This window comes from Telopea speciosissima, chromosome 8 (assembly GCF_018873765.1).
Source record: "Telopea speciosissima isolate NSW1024214 ecotype Mountain lineage chromosome 8, Tspe_v1, whole genome shotgun sequence".
Lineage (NCBI taxonomy): Eukaryota > Viridiplantae > Streptophyta > Magnoliopsida > Proteales > Proteaceae > Telopea > Telopea speciosissima.
In genome coordinates this window covers 52,082,542-52,101,869 of record NC_057923.1, presented here as the reverse complement: position 1 = coordinate 52,101,869, position 19,328 = coordinate 52,082,542, and the positions used below count along the sequence as shown (strand labels likewise).

The 19,328-nt window shown below is 45.7% G+C and overlaps 1 protein-coding gene and 1 non-coding gene across 2 annotated transcripts; one reads left to right on the top strand and one right to left on the bottom strand.

Moving 5' to 3' along the window:
- Nucleotides 1-7,110: 7,110 nt before the first annotated feature.
- Nucleotides 7,111-7,184, bottom strand: TRNAI-AAU. Its single transcript has one exon. It is a non-coding gene; the product is annotated as a tRNA-Ile (tRNA).
- Nucleotides 7,185-7,321: 137 nt separating this feature from the next.
- On the top strand, nt 7,322-7,889 carry LOC122671945 (LOB domain-containing protein 21-like). Its single transcript, XM_043869441.1, has one exon. It carries the CDS (start codon nt 7,376-7,378, stop codon nt 7,862-7,864), a length of 489 nt encoding a protein of 162 aa, XP_043725376.1. The 5' UTR covers nt 7,322-7,375; the 3' UTR covers nt 7,865-7,889.
- The last annotated feature ends 11,439 nt before the right edge of the window (nt 7,890-19,328 follow it).

Below are 19,328 nucleotides of genomic sequence, written 5' to 3'. Positions count from 1 at the left end.
AAGCAAACCTGACATTATGCTTAGTGTTTGTGCATGTGCTAGATTTCAAGCTAACCCTATGTAATCTCATGCTAGTGCAGTCAAAAGAATATTCAAATATTTGAAAAACACTGTTAATGTAGGATTATGGTATCCTATGAACAATAATTTTGAATTACTTAGCTTTTCTGACGCTGATTTTGCTGGTTGTCATCTTGATCGCAAGAGCACAAGTGGAACTTGCCACTTCCTTGGATCATGTCTTGTTTCATGGTTCAGTAAGAAACAGAACTGCGTCGCACTTTCTACTACTAAAGTTGAATATAGTGCAGCAGGTAGGTGTTGTGCTCAAATTCTCTGGATGCGCCAAACTCTCACTGATTATGGTATTTCTTTTGAAACCTCAAAAATCATGTGTGATAGCACAAGTGCTATAAATCTCAGCAAAAATCCAATTCTTCATTCCCGAGCTAAGCACATCGACATTCGTCACCATTTCCTTCGTGACACTGCTCAAAAGGGCAAAATTATCCTTCAACATATTGACACCTCTATAAAACCCTTTGATTCTTTGCCCCATTTCACTTCAATCTCATCCTCTTCCTTCAAAAGCCTCTTTTTCTCCATCAATGGCTCCAAAGGATGGTGCTCCAAGTAAGAAGAGAAAGACTACAGCAAACAAAGGGAATACTAGGGCTTACAATGAGTCTCTCTTCTCATCTCTTGAAGCCTCTCTGTTTTGGCCCAAGTATTTGGAAAGGAAAGTGATCCAAGAACGCCATGTGAGGACTGGAGAACTCCAAACTGATAATATCTCAGAATACTACACTTTTCTTGGATGGGATTCTGCACTTTACCATAATAATTTCTATTATCCTGCTTTGGTAAAGTATTTTTATTGCAACTTGGAAGTTGAAGGCCAAGATGGAGACTTGAGAATCAAATCTCTAGTCAATGGCATTCCCATCTCTTTCAATATGGAAGATTTGGAAGATATTTTGAATATTAGGGCTTATGGTGAGTTCAAGTATCTCAAGACCAAACAGAATTATGATGATTTCATGAATGAAGCTGAAGTCTATGGCAAAATCATGCAAAATTATAATGGAAACTCCCAAAAGGTCAAGGCTGTCCAACTTCAAGATATTCCTAGGGTGATGTGTCTCATCAACTCCTACAATCTTCTACCCAAAGGAGGCCATAGGAATGCAGTGAAACCATTTGAGGCATACCTTGCCTGGTGTTTGATTACTGGAAACCAAATTAGCCTTCCATATCTCATGATGAGGGTCATGGAGACTGCTTCCAAAAGAGTTTCCCAAGACAGTCTTCCTTATGGTAGGACTCTTATTACTATTTTCTATCACTTCCAAATTGACTGTTCTAATGAGATTCCTGAAGATAAGCCATGTGACATTGATGCTACAACCATCAAGAAGATGAACTTGTCCATTGTTCCTCCTGTTGTTCCTGTTCCTGAGACTCGCAGAAGAAAATCCAATGCATTTGGCACTGAAGAAGAAGGTTATGATGAGAGTGATGATGAGGACTACAACCCTTCAGAAGGATCCTCTGCTCCTGATCACCAGATGATGCTGGACTACATGAAGACAACTACTGAACGGCTTGACTCAATGGATGACAAGATGAACTCCATGATACTTTAACTTGGCCGAATCACTCAACACTTCAACATTCCTACTGCTCTTGATGCTTAGTCTCCTTTTACCTTCAATCTTTAAAACTTAAATTTTCTGACAAGTTAACTTTGGAACTTTTGGGTTGTAATAGCTTAGACTATGCACTACTTTTATTCCTGCACTCCTACTTTTGGGTTGACTCTATATGCTTATGGTTTAAATATTGGTAAACATGCTTTATTATTTCCTTAATGCATACTTGTAGGGGGAGCTTACTTACGTATGCTCATACTTAGCTACTAATATTTTCTGCAGGGGGAGCTTATTGTTGCTCTTTTCATCCCTTACCTTTTTGCTATTGACAAAAGGGGGAAAAAGTAGATGATTTAAAAATCGATGGCAATTTATTGATTCTTGCTTATTTTACATACTTAATGCTTATGATGATGTATTCTTGTCTTGAAATTTTCAAAAATATATACCATTGCTTTATTGTTAAATCATAAGGTTTGTCATCATAAAAAAGGGAGAGATTGTTGGGTAATTACTTCCCTCCCCAATCATTGATTTTGATGATAACAAACAAATCCGTTTGAAAATGGACATCAAGCCAAGAAGTCAAGAAGCCAAGAAGTTCAGAACCAAAGAATCAAAGAACTTGGATGATCAAGGATGTTGTAAAGCCATACGAAGCTTCTTCAATAAGAAGATCTAATCAAGATCTTTTGAAGATTGAAGAATATCTTTGAAGATGTCAATATGAAACTCAAGATCGAAGACTCAACCCTGTAGACACACACCACTTACACACAATGTACTGCATGATAATGTTAAATGAAAATTGCATTGCATACATCATGCATTTTAGAAACCTTAGGAGACTAGATTATATACCATAATTGTCATAGTATTAATAAGGTTTAATATGTGTAAGTACCCACTGAGAAAAATCACTGAAAACACCCTGTCTGTGAACTGGTTTCAGAATCGGTCGACCGATTGGTCCTTACACAGATCAACCGCCAGTCAGAGAGGCTGAAGTGGGACGTACCAGTTGGAGAACCGGTCTCCCAACACCAACCGATCGACCTGCGATCGACCGGTTGGTGCAATTTGATTCCAACGGCTCTCTTAAAGAGGTCGATCAGCACACAAAGTGGTCGATCGATTTGACTAAAAACTAGCCATTTTTAATCCGTTGTGACTCAAACTTAACCCAAACTTTTTGTATAAATAGAGCATCTTCTTAGCTCTAAATACAACACTTGAAACCCCCTAAGTACTAGCCATTGAAGACTCGTTTGTGTGAGTTTCAAATCTAGTGAGAGCTATATTCAAGCATCAATCTCAAGCTCTCTTTGTTGAAGTTTAGCCATCTCTTACAAGCGTCATTCAAGAGAACTTCAACACATCAAAGACCTACTCCAAACTCATATTTCAAGCTTTATTATGTTGAAGGCATTACATAGAGCATTTATATACATATCATTCTTCACTTGCAAGGAATACATGACACATTCCTTGCCTAGGTAATCCTTACCTTTTATCTTTCAATAGTTTATGCTTTTGAGTTAAGAAAGCATTTTTACATTAATCTAGACTATACTTAGATTAGTGTGTTGGATCCTTTTATCCTGTGAAAAAGATTGTAAATGTGTTCTTCCCACCTACTGTATTGAAAGAAAGTTACCAGTGAAATTCTCTTAAGGTTGAGAGGAGTGGATGTAGGCTAGGTTTAGCCGAGCCACTATAAATCTTGTGTCTTCCTATTTTCGCATTATTTCTGTTTACTATTTTGTTTCAAACACTTAATTGGGAGACAAATCGAAAAAGGTTTAAAATTCACTAGTGATAACCTATTCACCCCCCTCTAGGTTATCTCACATCTTTGATTTATCACGCAGATATGCATGTATAAATGACGCTTCAAGGCTTGTGAGTTCCGAGAAACGTAGTGACCTGTACAACGCCAATGCACCATATTGGTTAGGTCAAATGCCATTCAATTGGTTCTTGAAATCAGTAAATGCACCGTGGGTTTTTGGTCAAATCGAAGGGCAAACATCTTAGGCTCCAGAATCTTTAAGATCGGAAGGATCAAATCTCTACTGACAAACGTATGATGTAGGACTCATGCACGACTTTAAGTAGTGACAGTCTAAGGCTATGTTTGGATGCCAAGAAAAGAAAAGAAAAGAAAAAACATAATGAGACAAAAATCATGATGATGTAATGATTAAATTAACAAAAAGGAAAATCTGCATTATAGCTTAATACCCTTCCAGAAATCAATCAACTTTCCTGATACAACTCAAAATCACAAGATATATATTTGTGTTTTGATTGAAACCACAAAAATAATATGATTGTTTTGATAAAAATTAGGTTGCATCACAATCAGTCACGAAGACATGGAGTGTAGGTGACATCACAAAGTTGTTTGGATCATGTTGGGCACCAAACCCACATTTGGAGTGTTACAATACAACCCCAAAAGTCAATTGTGCTAGAACCCAGATTTAATAGTACATGTATTAGTGCATATTTTGCCAATGACCTTTGCTTCATTTCCTGGGCAGGTCCATTTCCCCAAGTTCCTCTAATAGAGGGGGGCGGAAATGACCACCCTACCTCTACCCAAATACACTGCCTGGGTGGGGTCCACCCCCCCTCATTAGAGGAACCTGGGAAATGGAGCGGGCAATAAATGGAGTAGATAAAAATACTTCTCAACCCACGTTTCTACTATGTAGTTGATTTAATGAGACTCAAATTTTGTAAACAGGCAAATCTATTTGGCAAAAATAACATTGCTCCAGTAAAAACGATGGAATTGATTAATAGGCGGATTTTTTTAATCTTAAGTTATATCCCTGTAATACAGATCAAGATCTTTCTTCGACTACGGGGAATCATATTAATCCTCCTATTAGGGGCCTTATTCTTCCTTTTTCTAATGATCCTATATTGTTGTGTGCAGGAATATTTGACCAAGCCGTAGACTCTTTTGCTTGGGTGTTTTTTTATCCTTCAATAGGGTAATATATATAATTTTGGGTGCCGTAGATTATATGGCAACGCACCATGTTTTGGAGCCGGAGCTGACAGCTATTCTCAAGGGAGTGGAGCAAGCAGCATCAATGCAGATCAGTTTCAAGAAAATTCAAGTTTCTACTAAGGTTGTGCTTGATTTTATCCCTAAACCAGATTAAGGGGCTTGGCCGTGGCATATTCTACCTTTATGTTATCACATAAATACTTTTGTATAGGACTTAACTACTTGGGATGGGATTGTGGATAAATCTGTAATTTTTTTGTTATTTAGTTTAGCTTCTAAGGCTATTTCTAACCATAGACGTAACTATTTCCTGGTCGATGACGTACAGTTTTAGTCTTTGTTAATATATTCTCTTTTTCATTAAAATAAAATAAAATTGTAAACAGGTAGACTTTTATTTCCTAATTTTTATTTGAGTTTCAGTGCAAACAGAGCTCAACAAGTTGAAAAAACAAAAAACAAAAGACTACAAGAGGATACATTAACATACACGGACAACTCAAAAATACACGGATGCATGTCAATACATAAGAAAAAGGTATTTGATTGAATTAAGTTTTGAAATTTGACATGTGGCTAATCTAATCGTAGAACTATCTATCCAATCGTCAGAAATACCATGTCATCCTATCCAGTGTTTTAGGAATCAATATCAAATATGGGATTGGTCTTGGCCGATACTGATCTAGATCACCCTGTATTGATCTAGATTGGAGATATTTACTGCTAGTTTTCGTTTAAAAATGTTTTTTTTTTTTTTTTTTGTAAATTTTTTTATCTTTGGTGTTGGGATTTCATACAGTAAACGGAAAAATAGTTCCACATCGGATATGAATGGAGATTTGAATGGGTTAATAGGTACTTAGGCACCTTCTCCTTAATGACTAGCTTTTGAGGATGAAATCTACCCAAGTCCACCGGTAGAACTCATCCTCAAAAGCTAACCAAGTCCTTAACACTTGGTCCATACTGATCCACCGATATGGGATCGTCTCAAAATCGAAATCGCCCAATCCGATCTGGGTGATTCTATCCATCTGCTACTGGTCGCTTATGAGCCACCTTGATAAGCACATGTGGACGGCCCATTCCAATCAACTTTGGCCAACAAATTAATAAATGGTGGTTTGGAAACCTCTGCCACAGTTGTCTCAACAAATAAAGCTATAACTGTACAGAAGAAAGAAGAAGGGATGGATTGGCTACAGACCAGAAACGCCAAAGTTGGTACTGTTCCACCGTAAGTCAAGTTACACTACTGCTACAGTTTAGGGCACATTCCATTGGCTACTACACATTAACACATTCACCGAAAGCAACAAGAGCCATCTCTGTTTAATGGAAGTGTAATGTGAGGTCACCAAAAAAGCAAGAGGAGGAGCCATCTCTCTGTTTAAGGGGAAGGAAGTGTTATATGTGAGGTGAGGCAGCAGTACTGAGGGCATTGTAATCATGTCTGCTTCTTCCTTACCTCTTATCTTTTTTGCAATGCTATTTGAAAAAGACACCACCCATTGATCCTTCACCTCCCAACCACTTATTCCTTCTCAAGTGGGTTCTACTTTGGATTCTTTAGATTCTTCCACCACCTCTTGTCTAAAACCTAAGATTATCATTTTGCTTTCTTTCTTTCTTTCTTTCTTTCTCCTTTTTCTTCCATTTTCATATTTATTGCCCTTTTGGGTTTTTTTTTTATTTAACTAATTAAAAAAAAAAAAAAAAATCAAAATCTGTAATTTTTGGTTTGTGCAGTATGGAAGGTTGTCCTGGAGGGTCCACTTGGTTCTACCACATGGAGGAGGATCATTTGATATCTAGGAAATAGTTTGGATTAGTTACGGTAAAATTGTTCCATTGTCACCAAATGGTCATTGGTTTGAGTCTGGAAACAGTCTCTCTGTAAAAGTAGGAGTAAGACTGCATACATTATTACACTCACCAGACCCTGCAGTGGCGGGGGAGACTTGTCCACTGGGTATTATTTTTTTTTTTTGAGTTGGATTAGTCACATGTCAAATAAAATTCAAATCCAGTTATATAGCCTCTCATATATTGGGATGCATCCTAGTCCAAATATTAATATGTAATCTCTACGTAGTTTTGTATTATTTAATGTTTTATTTTAGTTCTTGTTAGCTCTGGTTAGACTCAAACTTGATATATGAACAAGGGACCTTAAGGTTTACCCTTCCAACAAAATGAGTGTCAAATGCTACGACCAATTAAAACTTGATATCAAACTCATTGATTAATAAAAGATCTAGCATCGGACTTAGCCCAATTATAGAAAGAGTCTATAACAATCATGGTTCATAATAGTTATATCAATGTATCTCATTTTGTATCGGTAAATATGTGAAAATCAAAAGTAGCTACCGAGATTACGAACCAACACCGTTAGCTTGATTGGAAAAAAAAACCTAAAATAATTAATGGCCCATACAGGTTTCGAACCTGCGACCTTCGTGTTATTAACACGACGTTTTAACCAACTGAGCTAATAGGCCAGATGTAAATTAAATTTATTCTTTTTAATATTTAACCACTTAAACTAAGAGGAGAAGATAAAATAAAAAAGTACAAGTGGAGTTCGTTGTACAAATATATGATAGAAAGTTGAACGGTGAGTGGTGAGTAGTGAGTGTGAGTGGTGACTGGTAAGAGGTACTGAAGAAAAAGACAGGAGGAGATCGAACATATGAAGGGTGAGTTGAGATCAACCTCTTCATGTGCAGCCTGCAAGTTCCTAAAAAGGAAATGCAATCCCAATTGTATCTTCGCTCCCTATTTCAGGGCCGACGAATCACGTAAATTTGCGAAGGTCCATAAAGTGTTTGGGGCCAGCAACGTTAGCAAAATCCTCGCAGAAGTGCCGGAGCAGCAGCGCGCTGACACCGTGAATTCTTTAGCATATGAAGCAGAGCTGAGGCTTAGAGACCCTGTCTATGGTTGTATTGGTGCCATTGCTATCTTACAAAACAGAATGCTTCAGCTACAACATGACCTCGCCATTGCTAGAGCTCGTCTTGCCATCTACCACACCCATTACTTTCCTCCTCTTCCTCCACCAGATCCTCTCCCTGAATTTCTAATCCTGGAAGAGACTAAGAGTGATAGCAGTGTTGGTTTCGATCGGAATTCCTTGGAATTTCAATGCCACCATGGTCCTCTGCATCTTCTTCAATGACTGACCTCCCTCTGTCATTTACTCTGTCTCTGTATTTGGGTTGAGCTATAATCCCTTTGTTCATCAAAGCTAGATCAATTCTTGTGGGTTTTCACTATAGCCAAACATGCACATATGATCAGAAAAAAAAAAAAAAAACCCAAATGTTTAGTGTGTCTTGGGAATCTATTTTCATTCTCTCATCAACAGAATAGACCCGAGATTGATATTTATTCCATCCCATCAATGTTAATTTTGAAATTTTTTGTTGGTTGGTCAATTGGTTGTGGATGATTTGGTAAAAAAACTGTTTTTGTTTTTTGTTTTTTGTTGTTTCCATGAAAGATTGCTTTGGTAAATCATTTACAGCAGCTTTCTCTCTGCAACAGGGCATCCAATGTAATGAAAAAGGTTAAGGAAGAAAGAAAGCATTTGAAGGAAGGTGGGTGGGTGGGTGGGTGGGTCATGGATCTATTCTTATAATTATAGTTACTATGACTTTCCATTCTTTGGCTTTTACAATATGGATAATTTTTCACACTATTAACACTCTAGCAACTTAATAGGACAGCTACTACACACTGTACAGGATCCAAGAAGTCTCACAAGTACTGATGATGTTAAAAAGATAGAACTCACAATTAGCCATGAATAGTAATATCAAGGGTAGAGATACAATATATAGTCTTATAGATCTCTAGCTGAAAATAACCATTTTTTTTTGTTGTTGTTGTAGAAAACCTGTTTTTTGATATCTTATGTAGTGGGTGTTTGTAGATCAAAGATTTATGTTGAAAAAGATCCTGTCCTATTTGTAGAAACAAAGCAATGCCAGATGTCAACCCTTAAAAAGGGACCAAGTCAGCACAAGGGTCTCATATCTGAGTGCTTTTAGTCTCACAATACCGTCTTTCTGACAGACGTATGTAACATAAACTATCATATTACAATAGAATAAAGAATGGATGGAGTTTTCTTTCAGCCATGGTAAGGGGAGAAATCTTTGATCGTCGCTTTCAGATGGTGTCCATAAGGTATAAAGGAACAGTGAAAGTATTATCGACATTCAATAAGAGAATATTGGGAATCATTGATGGATGTACATTTATGATGAAGGAAAACTTTTACCATAAGAAATATGTTCTTATACAACAACTATATATAAGCCTTGGCTAGATAGATGGCCCCATGACCATGAGGAAAGGGAGTAGTTGAATATGGGAGCATCCAGATCCAATTACTTGGTTTGTGATGAGGCATAAAACACCCCACCAATCAGAGGCTGCCATGTGGCCGACCTGACCTCAGTCTGAGAACCGAATTAAGCCGAGCAGGAAACCGGGCCGACCCGATCTTCGATAAGTCACTTGATAGAGCCGGACTCGCACAAGTTAGCCGATGGCTGAGGCCGAGCTCACACAGGTCAGCCGTAAACTCCTGGCCGAGCTGACTGCCGAGACCAACCTCTCGGGCCGACCTCCCAGGCCGAGGTGACTGCCAAAGCCAACCGACCAGGCCGGCCTCCTAAGCCGACCTCCCAGGCCGAGCCCTCCTCCACGGAAGCTACCATAGCGCCCCACCGGGGATCGTGGGGCCACGTCAACGCATCCCGAGAATCACGGGATAAGAATCTAGTCACGATCCCAACGCAATACGAAATCACACTCTACATCGACTCTTGCCTTAATAAGAGCCCGGCCCCGAAAATAGCTCTCCACTCCACTCTACACGAGAGAGCCTTCCCAAAAAAGGACTCCTACCATACTAGGACTCTCCCAACCGCCTCATCTCATCCTCACTCTATAAATACCCAGGTATGGAGCACCATTCATCATCTTGCTTTCACTACGCAGTTACGCTGTTGCATTGGAGACCTGACTTGAGCGTCGGAGAGTCCTTGGCCGGAGCCACACCGGCTCTCTTGTGCTCATCGCTTGGTTTTTACAGGCTCATCCATGGGCGAACCGAGCATCGGAGGTTTTCACCCACAACAGATTTGGCGCCGTCTATGGGAACGACATCAGCAGGTCATCATCGTTTCTACCAACTTCAAGAGCAATAATAATGGTGCACACGAGATCAGGGCAGCATGGCTCGACTTCCCGTATGGATGAGCCACAGCCCGTTGGACAGACGAGGCGATCACCGCCCCCTGAAGCCTTGCGGCAGGGGATGAACAGAAGACCCCCTCGGGCAGGGGGTGTGCAGCCCATCACGGGCACCACGATCAATCCCATTCCCCCACCAGAGGGTGGGAATGGGGGAGGTGTGTTAGCCACAGCTGCGGCTGGCCGGGTACAGGTCGAGCTAAACTTGGGCTGGCTGGGCCTACCAGCGTCGTCGCCCTTACTGGAGAGTTTGGACCCCGAAACCCCGACAAATAATCGGTAAGTTATGGACTTGTAGCTGCAGATGCTCCACACCAACGAGATGCTGCATACCTTAATGAACCAGATGGCCCGAGGCGGGCTGATGGGCCAACCACTGGTCGCGCCCCCTCCAGCCCCGATCCGCGCAGAGAGAAACTTGCAGCAAAATGGTGGCCGGCGTAGGGCCGAGCCTAGCCGAGCCGAGTCCTCACACCCGTCTGGTCAGAAGACTCCCCCTCTGCGCCTTAGCAGAGGCGCTTGACGGGATGAGCAAGAGCATCGCCGAAGCCCGGGAATAGGTAGGAAATTGAGCCAGCAGGCTCGGTAGCGAGGAGGTCGGTATTTTCTGGACGACTCGGAGAGGACGGGCAGCCGAGGGGAGTCCGATAACAAGGGAACGAGCCTAATGGGAGACGCGCTGCGAGACAAGGAGAAGGATCTGGTCATACCCCCCGACGTCAAAGCTCGCCTCCCCGAGAAGAACAACAGGGGAGCCCCCGTGGGTCCAACTTCTAGGTGGAAAGAAGAACAAGGAAGGATGGTGCTGACCGAGCTGACCAGAACGGCCGACCACAACGGGATGACCGAGCCTACCGACCTCGGGCTGAGGAGCCAAATGGTCGACCTAGTCCGAGCGAGTAAAACAATTTGTACCGGGTGGATGAGCCGATTGGTTGAGCACCTGAAACCGAGCTGGAGAGGCGGGTACGAGACTTAGCGGAGCAAGTGGAGGGATTGAAGAAATAAGCGACCCTGGACGCCTATTCACTGGTCGGACGTCACCCTTATCCTCCTGAGATCATGACCGCGCCACTATCCACCGGGTTCAAACCTCCCCCCTTCGACCGATATGACGGGATGACCGACCCGACGGATCACATTAACTACTTTAATGCGATGATAACCATGTACGGGGGAATCGAGATTATTTCTTGTCGAGCTTTCCCTGCATCCCTCCAGGGTTGGCGACCTCATGGTTCTCCTGGTTGCCGCCGAACTCCATAACAAGCTTTGCTCAACTCTGTCGAGCCTTCGTCACGCGCTTCCAGAGTAGTATGAAACACAAGAAGACAACGGTCAACCTCCTCAGCGTGAAGCAAAGGCCCGATGAGTCGATCCGAGCATTCGTCTCCCGCTTCAACAAGGAATCCTTAGACATCAAGGCTTTAGATGAGGCCACGGCCCATACGGCTATGAGCAACGGGCTCGCCGATATGGACCTCATCAAGGACTTGGCCCGGAAGCCGACCAAAAACCTGGCCGAGCTCTTAGAGAGGTGTAATGAATTTGCAAATATGGCCGAGGTTCTCCAGGCCCGGAAGGGAAACGAAGGCCGAGCCGATAAGAAAAGGCCGACAACCAATGATCACAAGGAAGATAAACGGCCCAGACGGATCACCAAGCCGAGCGATCGGATGGAGCTACGAGCCCCGATTATACCCTGCTGAATACCTCGCGCAAGGAGGTTTTGATACAAATACAGGATGATGGGTACATCCGCCGGCCCCGACCTATGTAAGCGGGGTCATCTCGGAATACCAACAAATATTGTCAATTCCACAAGGACATTGGCTACGACACCGAGGATTGTTATCAGTTGAAAAGAGAAATCGAAGAGCTGATAAAAGCGGGCCACTTGAAGCGATATGTCAAGGGAGGCCATGAAGAGCGTGGGGGTCGGCAACCTGAAGAGCGCAATCAAAGAAGAACCAAGCCGAGGCCCAAAAATAGGCGAATCGAGCGAGATGAAGATAAAGCCCGAGCTGAGAAGAAAGAGGATGGGTCCGGGCCGAGTAGTGACAAGGGACCTCCCATATACACCATCCTCGGAGGGCCCGGACAAGAGACTACTCGAAAGGCCAAGGCAAACTCACGGTTTATCGGAGTCACCGAGATGCCCACCAACAAGCTCAAGCCAGCGGCGACGATCTCCTTCACCGAAGCCGACCTCGAAGGTATAAGTTTGCCTCATGACGATGCTTTAGTGGTGCAGGTAGAAATTATAAAGAGACCCGTCCATCGAGTATTGGTCGATACTGGCGCATCCGTGGACCTTATGTCGTTAGACACATATCGGCAATTTGGCTTCGACGACGAAGCGCTCAAGCCGGAGGGTACCTCACTTCATGGGTTCTCGGGAGCTGCCACGACCATTAAGGGTTCAATCGACCTGCTGGTCACGATCGGGCAAGCTCCATGCCAGGCGACGATCTAGGTTAAATTCATGGTAGTACGGTTGGTAGTGACTTTCAATGCCATACTGGGCCGCCCTTCACTGACCGCTCTCCAAGCCATTATCTCCTCGACACACTTGAAGATGAAGTTCCCCACCGAGAACGGTATCGGTGAAGTCCGAGGTGACCAGAAGAAGGCACGGGAGTGCTATGCTACTTTTGTCAAGCAAAACAGAGGTAATGTCCGAGGAATGGCAATGTGCGTCGAACACCTCCCCGAGGATCAGCGGGATGAGCTCATCGAGAGGAGAGGATGACCCGTAGAAGACCTGACCCGATTCCCCCTCAGCGATGAGGACCCAGCAAAGGTGGTCCAGCTCGGATCATTGCTGAATGAAGATCAGAGGAATCAGCTCAGAATTTTCTTAAGGGCGAACGTCGATGTCTTTGCCTGGTCGGCTGCCGACATGTCAGGCATACCCAGGCATATAGCTGAACACCGGCTCCACATAGATCCAAGCCGAAAACCAATCCGGCAGAAGAGAAGGAACTACGCCCTTGATCGACAAATCGCAATCAAAGAAGAAGTGGAGAAGCTCTGCCGATCAGGGTTCATCCGAGAAGAAAAATTCCTGACCTGGCTGGCTAACGTAGTCATGGTCCCCAAGCCGAACGGGAAGTGGAGAATGTGTGTTGACTACACCGACCTCAACAAGGCTTGTCCAAAAGATGAATACTTGCTACCTCGGATCGACCTCTTGATCGATGCCACGGCCGGTCACGAGATGCTGAGTTTCATGGACGCATATTCCGGCTACAACCAAATCATGATGCATGAGGAGGACGAGCTATACACGGCATTCCGAACCGACCAAGAAAATTTTTGCTACAAGGTCATGCCGTTCGGATTAAAAAATGCCGGACCGACATACCAGCGGCTCGTGAACTATATATTCCGTTAGAAGATCGAAAGGAACATGGAAGTCTACGTGGATGACATGTTGGTGAAGACCTTGAAGGCCGAACACCACTTGGCTGACCTGGAAGAAGCCTTTGGCGTATTGAGGAAGAACTAAATGAAGCTGAACCCCGCCAAGTCTGCATTCGGCGTGACCTCGAGAAAGTTCCTCGGCTTTATGGTCTCTGTCAGAGGCATTGAAGCTAATCTGGCAAAAATCAGGGCCATCCGAGAGATGATCCCTCTAAGGACGATCTGAGAAGTACAAAGGTTGAACGGGCGAGTGGCAGCTTTGGCACGATTCATGTCAAGGTCGGGCGACAAGTGTCTGTCGTTCTTTAAGGCCCTCAAGAATATCCGGAACCCCAAGGACTTTATATGGTCGGACGAATGCCAGCAAGCTTTTGAAGAGCTCAAGAAATACTTGGAGAACCCGCCTCTTCTGAGGCAACCCGAGCCGAAAGAGGAGCTTTAAGTTTACTTAGCCGCTACCCCTGTAGCGATCAGTGCGGTGTTGCTTAGGGAAGAAAGTCAAACTCAAAAACCTATATACTACATTAGCCACGTTCTTGTCGATGCCGAGACAAGATACTCCAGGTTCGAGAAAGTAGCATTCACCCTTGTTACAGCCGCAAGGAAGCTAAGGCCGTACTTCCAAGCTCATCCGATCGTGGTACTGACCGACCAGCCACTCAAGAAGATATTACACAAACCTGACGTTTCGGGACGACTGATCACCTGGGCTATTGAGCTGAGTGAGTACGATATAAGCTATCGTCCAAGAAAGACGATAAAAGGACAAGCCCTTACCGACTTCATTGTCGAAGGCACAGGGCCCAACCTTGAAGTCGGGGAAGAAAAAATGGCAGAAGAGGCTGGGGCTACATCTGACCCGACCTGGACCATGAATGTTGATGGCTCAAGCAATTTCGGAGGAAGCGGGGCCGACCTGATCCTAGTAAGTCCCGAGGGATTTCTGATCCAATATGCCCTGAGGTTCAAGTTCCCCGCCTTGAACAATGAGGCAGAGTACGAAGCCCTCCTAGCCGGACTTCTAGTCAGCAAGGCAATGGGCGTAAAGTGGTTGAAGGTCCGAGGAGACTCCCAACTCATGGTCAACCAGGTCAATGGAGACTATGAGGCGAAAGATGAAAGGATGATAGCCTACCTGAGTTGAGCACGAGGTCTAATTTTCGAACTCGAGCACTTTGAGATGACTCGAATACCGAGTAAAGAGAATGCCGCGGCTGACTCCTTATCAAAGTTGGCCAAAGTCGACCTCCAATATCTAAGCCAATCAGTGTACATAGAGATCTTGGAGAAGCCATCCTTGCAAGAAGAAAGCGTAAAGCACATTGAAGAGGACGGGCCGACCTGGTTGGACCCCATTATCAACTACTTGGAAAATGACCTATTCCCGAAGAACTGAGACAAAGCAAGAAAGGTCAAGATCCGAGCTGCCAAGTACATCATAATTGACGGAGTGCTCTACAAAAGAGCAATATCGGCCCCTCTTCTTCGATGTCTTGGACCGAAGGGAGCCGAGTACGCCTTGGCCGAGGTGCATGAGGGAATATGCGGGAGTCAGATGGGTGGCCGAGCTCTCGCATACAAGATACTTCGGCAAGGATTCTATTGGCCAAGAATGCAAGAAGAAGCCTTGAGGTATGTGAAGATGTGCGAGAAGTGCCAGCTGTTTGCACCAATCCCGAGCTGACCAGCAACAAAGTTGACCTCAATGCTGAGCCCAATCCCTTTTGCTATGTGGGGAATGGATATTCTCGGAGATTTCACCCCTGCATCGGGAAACAGGAAGTACGTAGTAGTGGCGATCGATTACTTCACTAAATGGGTCGAGGCCGAGCCCCTTGCAACCATCACCAAGAAGAACATGGAGAAATTCTTCCGAGATAAGGTCATCTACCGGTTCGGACTATCGAAAGTGCTCATCACAGATAATGGCACGTAATTCAACAACCCAGCCTTCCGAGAGTTTTGCGAACACTTCTACATTAACTTTCGGCCCATCTCAATAGCTCATCCATAAGCAAATGGACAAGTAGAAGTGTCCAACCGAACATTACTCACCGGCATTAAGAGAAGGTTAGATGAGGCCAAGGGAAGATGGGTGGAAGAGCTCCCAAGTGTCCTATGGGCATATAGGACGACGGTAAGAACACCAATAGGGGAGAGCCCTTTTCGTCTCGCTTATGGGACCGAAGCCCTCGCCCCGGTCTAAATTATGGCATCATCATACCGAGTGCTCAACTTCGATTAGAAGACCTATGAAGATGGGCTGAGAGCCAACCTGGACTTCCTCGACGAAGTTCGAGAAAATGCACTACTCCAGAACACGGCATACCAACAGAGGATGGCAAAGTACTATAACTCAAGAGTAAAAGAGCGGCACTTCCGTCAAGGGGACCTTATCCTCAGAAAGCTTAGCGCATCCTAGCCAAGGCAGCAAAGAAAGTTAGCACCAAATTGGAAAGGCTCGTACATAGTCTCCAAGCAAATTCGCCCCGGGATGTATCACTTGCAGACTCCGGGGGGCAAGAAGGTACCGAGACCTTGGAACTCTGAAAATTTGAAGAAATTTTTTCAGTAATTGAGCATGCTTGTATTCAGCTTCAGCCTCAACGTTTGATTCAATTAAATAAAGTCTTTCTCCACCACTTAATGTATTTACAAGCTCCTAAATCAAAGTCGTAAGACCGGTCCTCATAGACCTGGCCGACCTCAAAGACCGGCCCTCATAGGTCGGCAACCAAGTCGTAAGACCGGTCCTCATAGACCTGGCCGACCTCAAAGACCGGCCCTCATAGGTCGGCAACCAAGTCGTAAGACCGGTCCTCTTAGACCTGGCCGACCTCAAAGATCGGCCCTCATAGGTCGGCAACCAAGTCATAAGACCGGTCCTCATAGACCTGGCGGACCTCGAAGACTGACCCTCATAGGTCGATAACCGAGTCTTAAGACCGGTCCTCATAGACCTGGCCGACCTCGAAGACCGACCGTCATAGGTCGACAACCAAGTCGTAAGACCGGTCCTCATAGACCTGGCCGACCTCGAGGACAGACCCTCATAGGTTGACAACCAAGTAGTAAGACCGGTCCTCATAGACCTGGCCGACCCCAAAGACCGACCCTCATAGGTCGACAATCAAGTCCTAAGACCGACCCTCAAAGGCTGACCGACGTCTGAACCAACAAGAGCCAACTCTCCCCTTGGTCGAGCCGAACAATGTTTGAAACTAAGCTAAGGCATTGTGCTCGGCCACGCGTCCGCTTATATGATAGCCGGTCTGATCGGACCGATGGGAACGGCGGATTAACTAACCAAGGCAAAAATCACCCTGACCTCGGGCATGGTATGGCCGAACCGATGATCATGTGAAGCATGGGTAAAAAACAAACAAGTCCCTAAGCTCGGCTGGCGAAACGAGTCGTCAGTTCGGCCACAACCTCAAATGGAACAACACACACAAGGAAAAGAAGGCTAATAATGCCGAGCTAAAACACTTGGACAAATTCTGGAAAAAATAGATTTTTTATTCAGTACAGGCCGACTGATCGGCACGGTTACAATGAGGGCAGTTCGGCCCCAAAATAAAAAAAAATAAAAAATAAAAAAATTTTACATCTCAATCACCTCGGCGGTGGACTTGGAGGCGACCTCGGCAACATCCACGGAAGGAGGCTCGGGGTCTTGGGGTTCAGCATCAAGGGCGAAGAGGTCGGCCTACGTAGGTTCCTCAATGGGCAGAGCCTGGGTGACCTCGGCTCCCTCCTCATCTCCCAACTCCCCGACAAAGGTAGTCGCATCATCGTCAAAACGTGAGATATTGAGATCGGGATAGACCGCCTTGATCTCGTCCAAGAGATCAGCCCGGCCTGACTCAAAACCTTCGGTGTAGGGAGGCTTCCTGATCTCATGGCACACATCAGCGTACTCCTTCGATTGGAGATAGTGGCTGATCGCCTCATCCCGAGCCATGGCCAGGTCCTCCTTGGCCTTCTCCCTCGCCTAGGCGAGCTGGGCCTATAGAGCCCGGACCTTCTCTTTCTGCCTGATCACCTCAGCCTTAGAGATCTCCACTTTGGCCTCGGTGGTAGTAAGCTTCTTTTGGGTCTCCCGATGCCTCTAAACGGCATCTTGGGCATCCTGGTAGGCTTTCTTGCACTAGACGCCCAAGGAATGGTTCTCGGTCAAGAGCCGCTCAAAATGAAGCATGGTCTCCACTGCCTTGGTGAAGCCCTGCAAAAAGCATGAGAACCAAAGTCAGGACAGATTACATAGGTCGAAAATAATCCCAATAGTCGACCAGGAAACTTACCATGTTGAGATCCTGAAATAGGGTGGAGAGAAGCTCAGGGTAAGACAGCGCCTCGAGCTTCTCCCTGTCAGCCGGAAGCCGACCTGCATCCAGCCATTCCTTGGCATGTACGGCCGACGTCAATGCCGAGTCCCCTGGGAAGAGGCGCCAGGTCTGCCTCACAGGAACGTTGCTGGCTGAGGCCCTCCCCAAGACATATCAGGAGATGTTGGGGGGTGAAGCCACGGGCGGAAGGCCACCACTCGTCAGATTGACCGAGAGCTTCTGATGCTTGGTATCTTTCGGTGGGCTCCTCTTGCCTTTTCGGCCCTTCCCTTTCCTCGGATACCCCACTGGGCCCGTACTCTTCTCGGCCTCAAGGCCGACCACAGCGTCTGGCGGGCTCGGCATCATGGCCTTGCCCTTGGGAACCTTGGAGGACTCACCCCGGGACTTCTTCTCAGTGTTTTTCTTCTTTCGGTCCACAAGGGTCTCGGCCCTTAGCCGAGCGGTATCCATAGGGGGAATATGGCCGACCATTGCAAGAGAAACCAAACATAAAAAATAAATTGAATAAGAAAAAAAGACTAAGTAAAGGGGCCAGCTCGGGCAACAAAAATGGGCTTGGCTCGGGCTCCTACCAGGGGTCATATGCCACCTCTGAAGAAACCCCTCGTCCTGAAGCTGGAGGACATTGAGGGGCGGACGCTGGGGGATCAAGTCAAGCGAGGTCAGCTCATTCTCGGTCAGGGTCAGTACCCTGTTGACATAATTCAAATGGATCTCCTTCCACTCGGCTCGGAGAGGGCTGTTTGGAATCGAAGCAAAGAAAAAGCGGGGCTTCCAATGCTTATTGAAGCTCGGCGTGCCGACCAAAAACTTGTGGCCACTCAGGGACGCACTCTTCCCAGATCAGCGGCTGAAGTAGTACCACCCCTTTTCTGGAGACTTCTTCAAGAAGAAGAGCCGAGAGAAAAGTGCCACGCTTGCGCCTCGGCCTATCTCGCAAAATAAGGCGTAGAAGCCGTACATGGCTAGCCAAGAGTTCGGTACCAGCTGACCCGGGGACAGGTGAAAATGGTCCAAGATCTGGTCCACCAGGCCGAGGGCGGGGAGCCTGAACGCATACTTGAAGGGTAGCTCGTACAAAGCCACCTCGCCGGGCCTGATATAGCAGGCCATCTCCCCTGGGTTAGGAGCTCGGAGCTGAATGTCCTCGGGGATGGCATAGGTTGTCCTCAGATAGTCGAGGTCGGCATCCGTGATCGTGCTTGGAACGGTGCCGATACTACCTTCTTCGAGCGCAGGGGCGTCAGCGGACGAGTTGACCGAACCAACCCCCACTTCGGAAGAATCTCCCTCACTTGACTCCTCATCGGATGAGGATGACCTAGAGTTCTCGGCTCGGTCCACGACAATCGGTTGGGCCGTATGGTCGAACTCCAGGAGAAATGGAGGCTCGGCCACCTCGGCCTGACGAGGCTCCACTACATCGGGCTCATCCGAAGTCGAGCCCAATAAGTCTATGGTGGGAGAAAGAGCGGGGAACTCTCGGCTCGGACTCGCGCCCTCCGCCGCCCCAACGAACAGCTCGCCCATAGGACTACTACCAACTGACATATTGGGCGGAGAAGACTTACTGGTTAAAGAAGAGCTGAGGATGAGCTG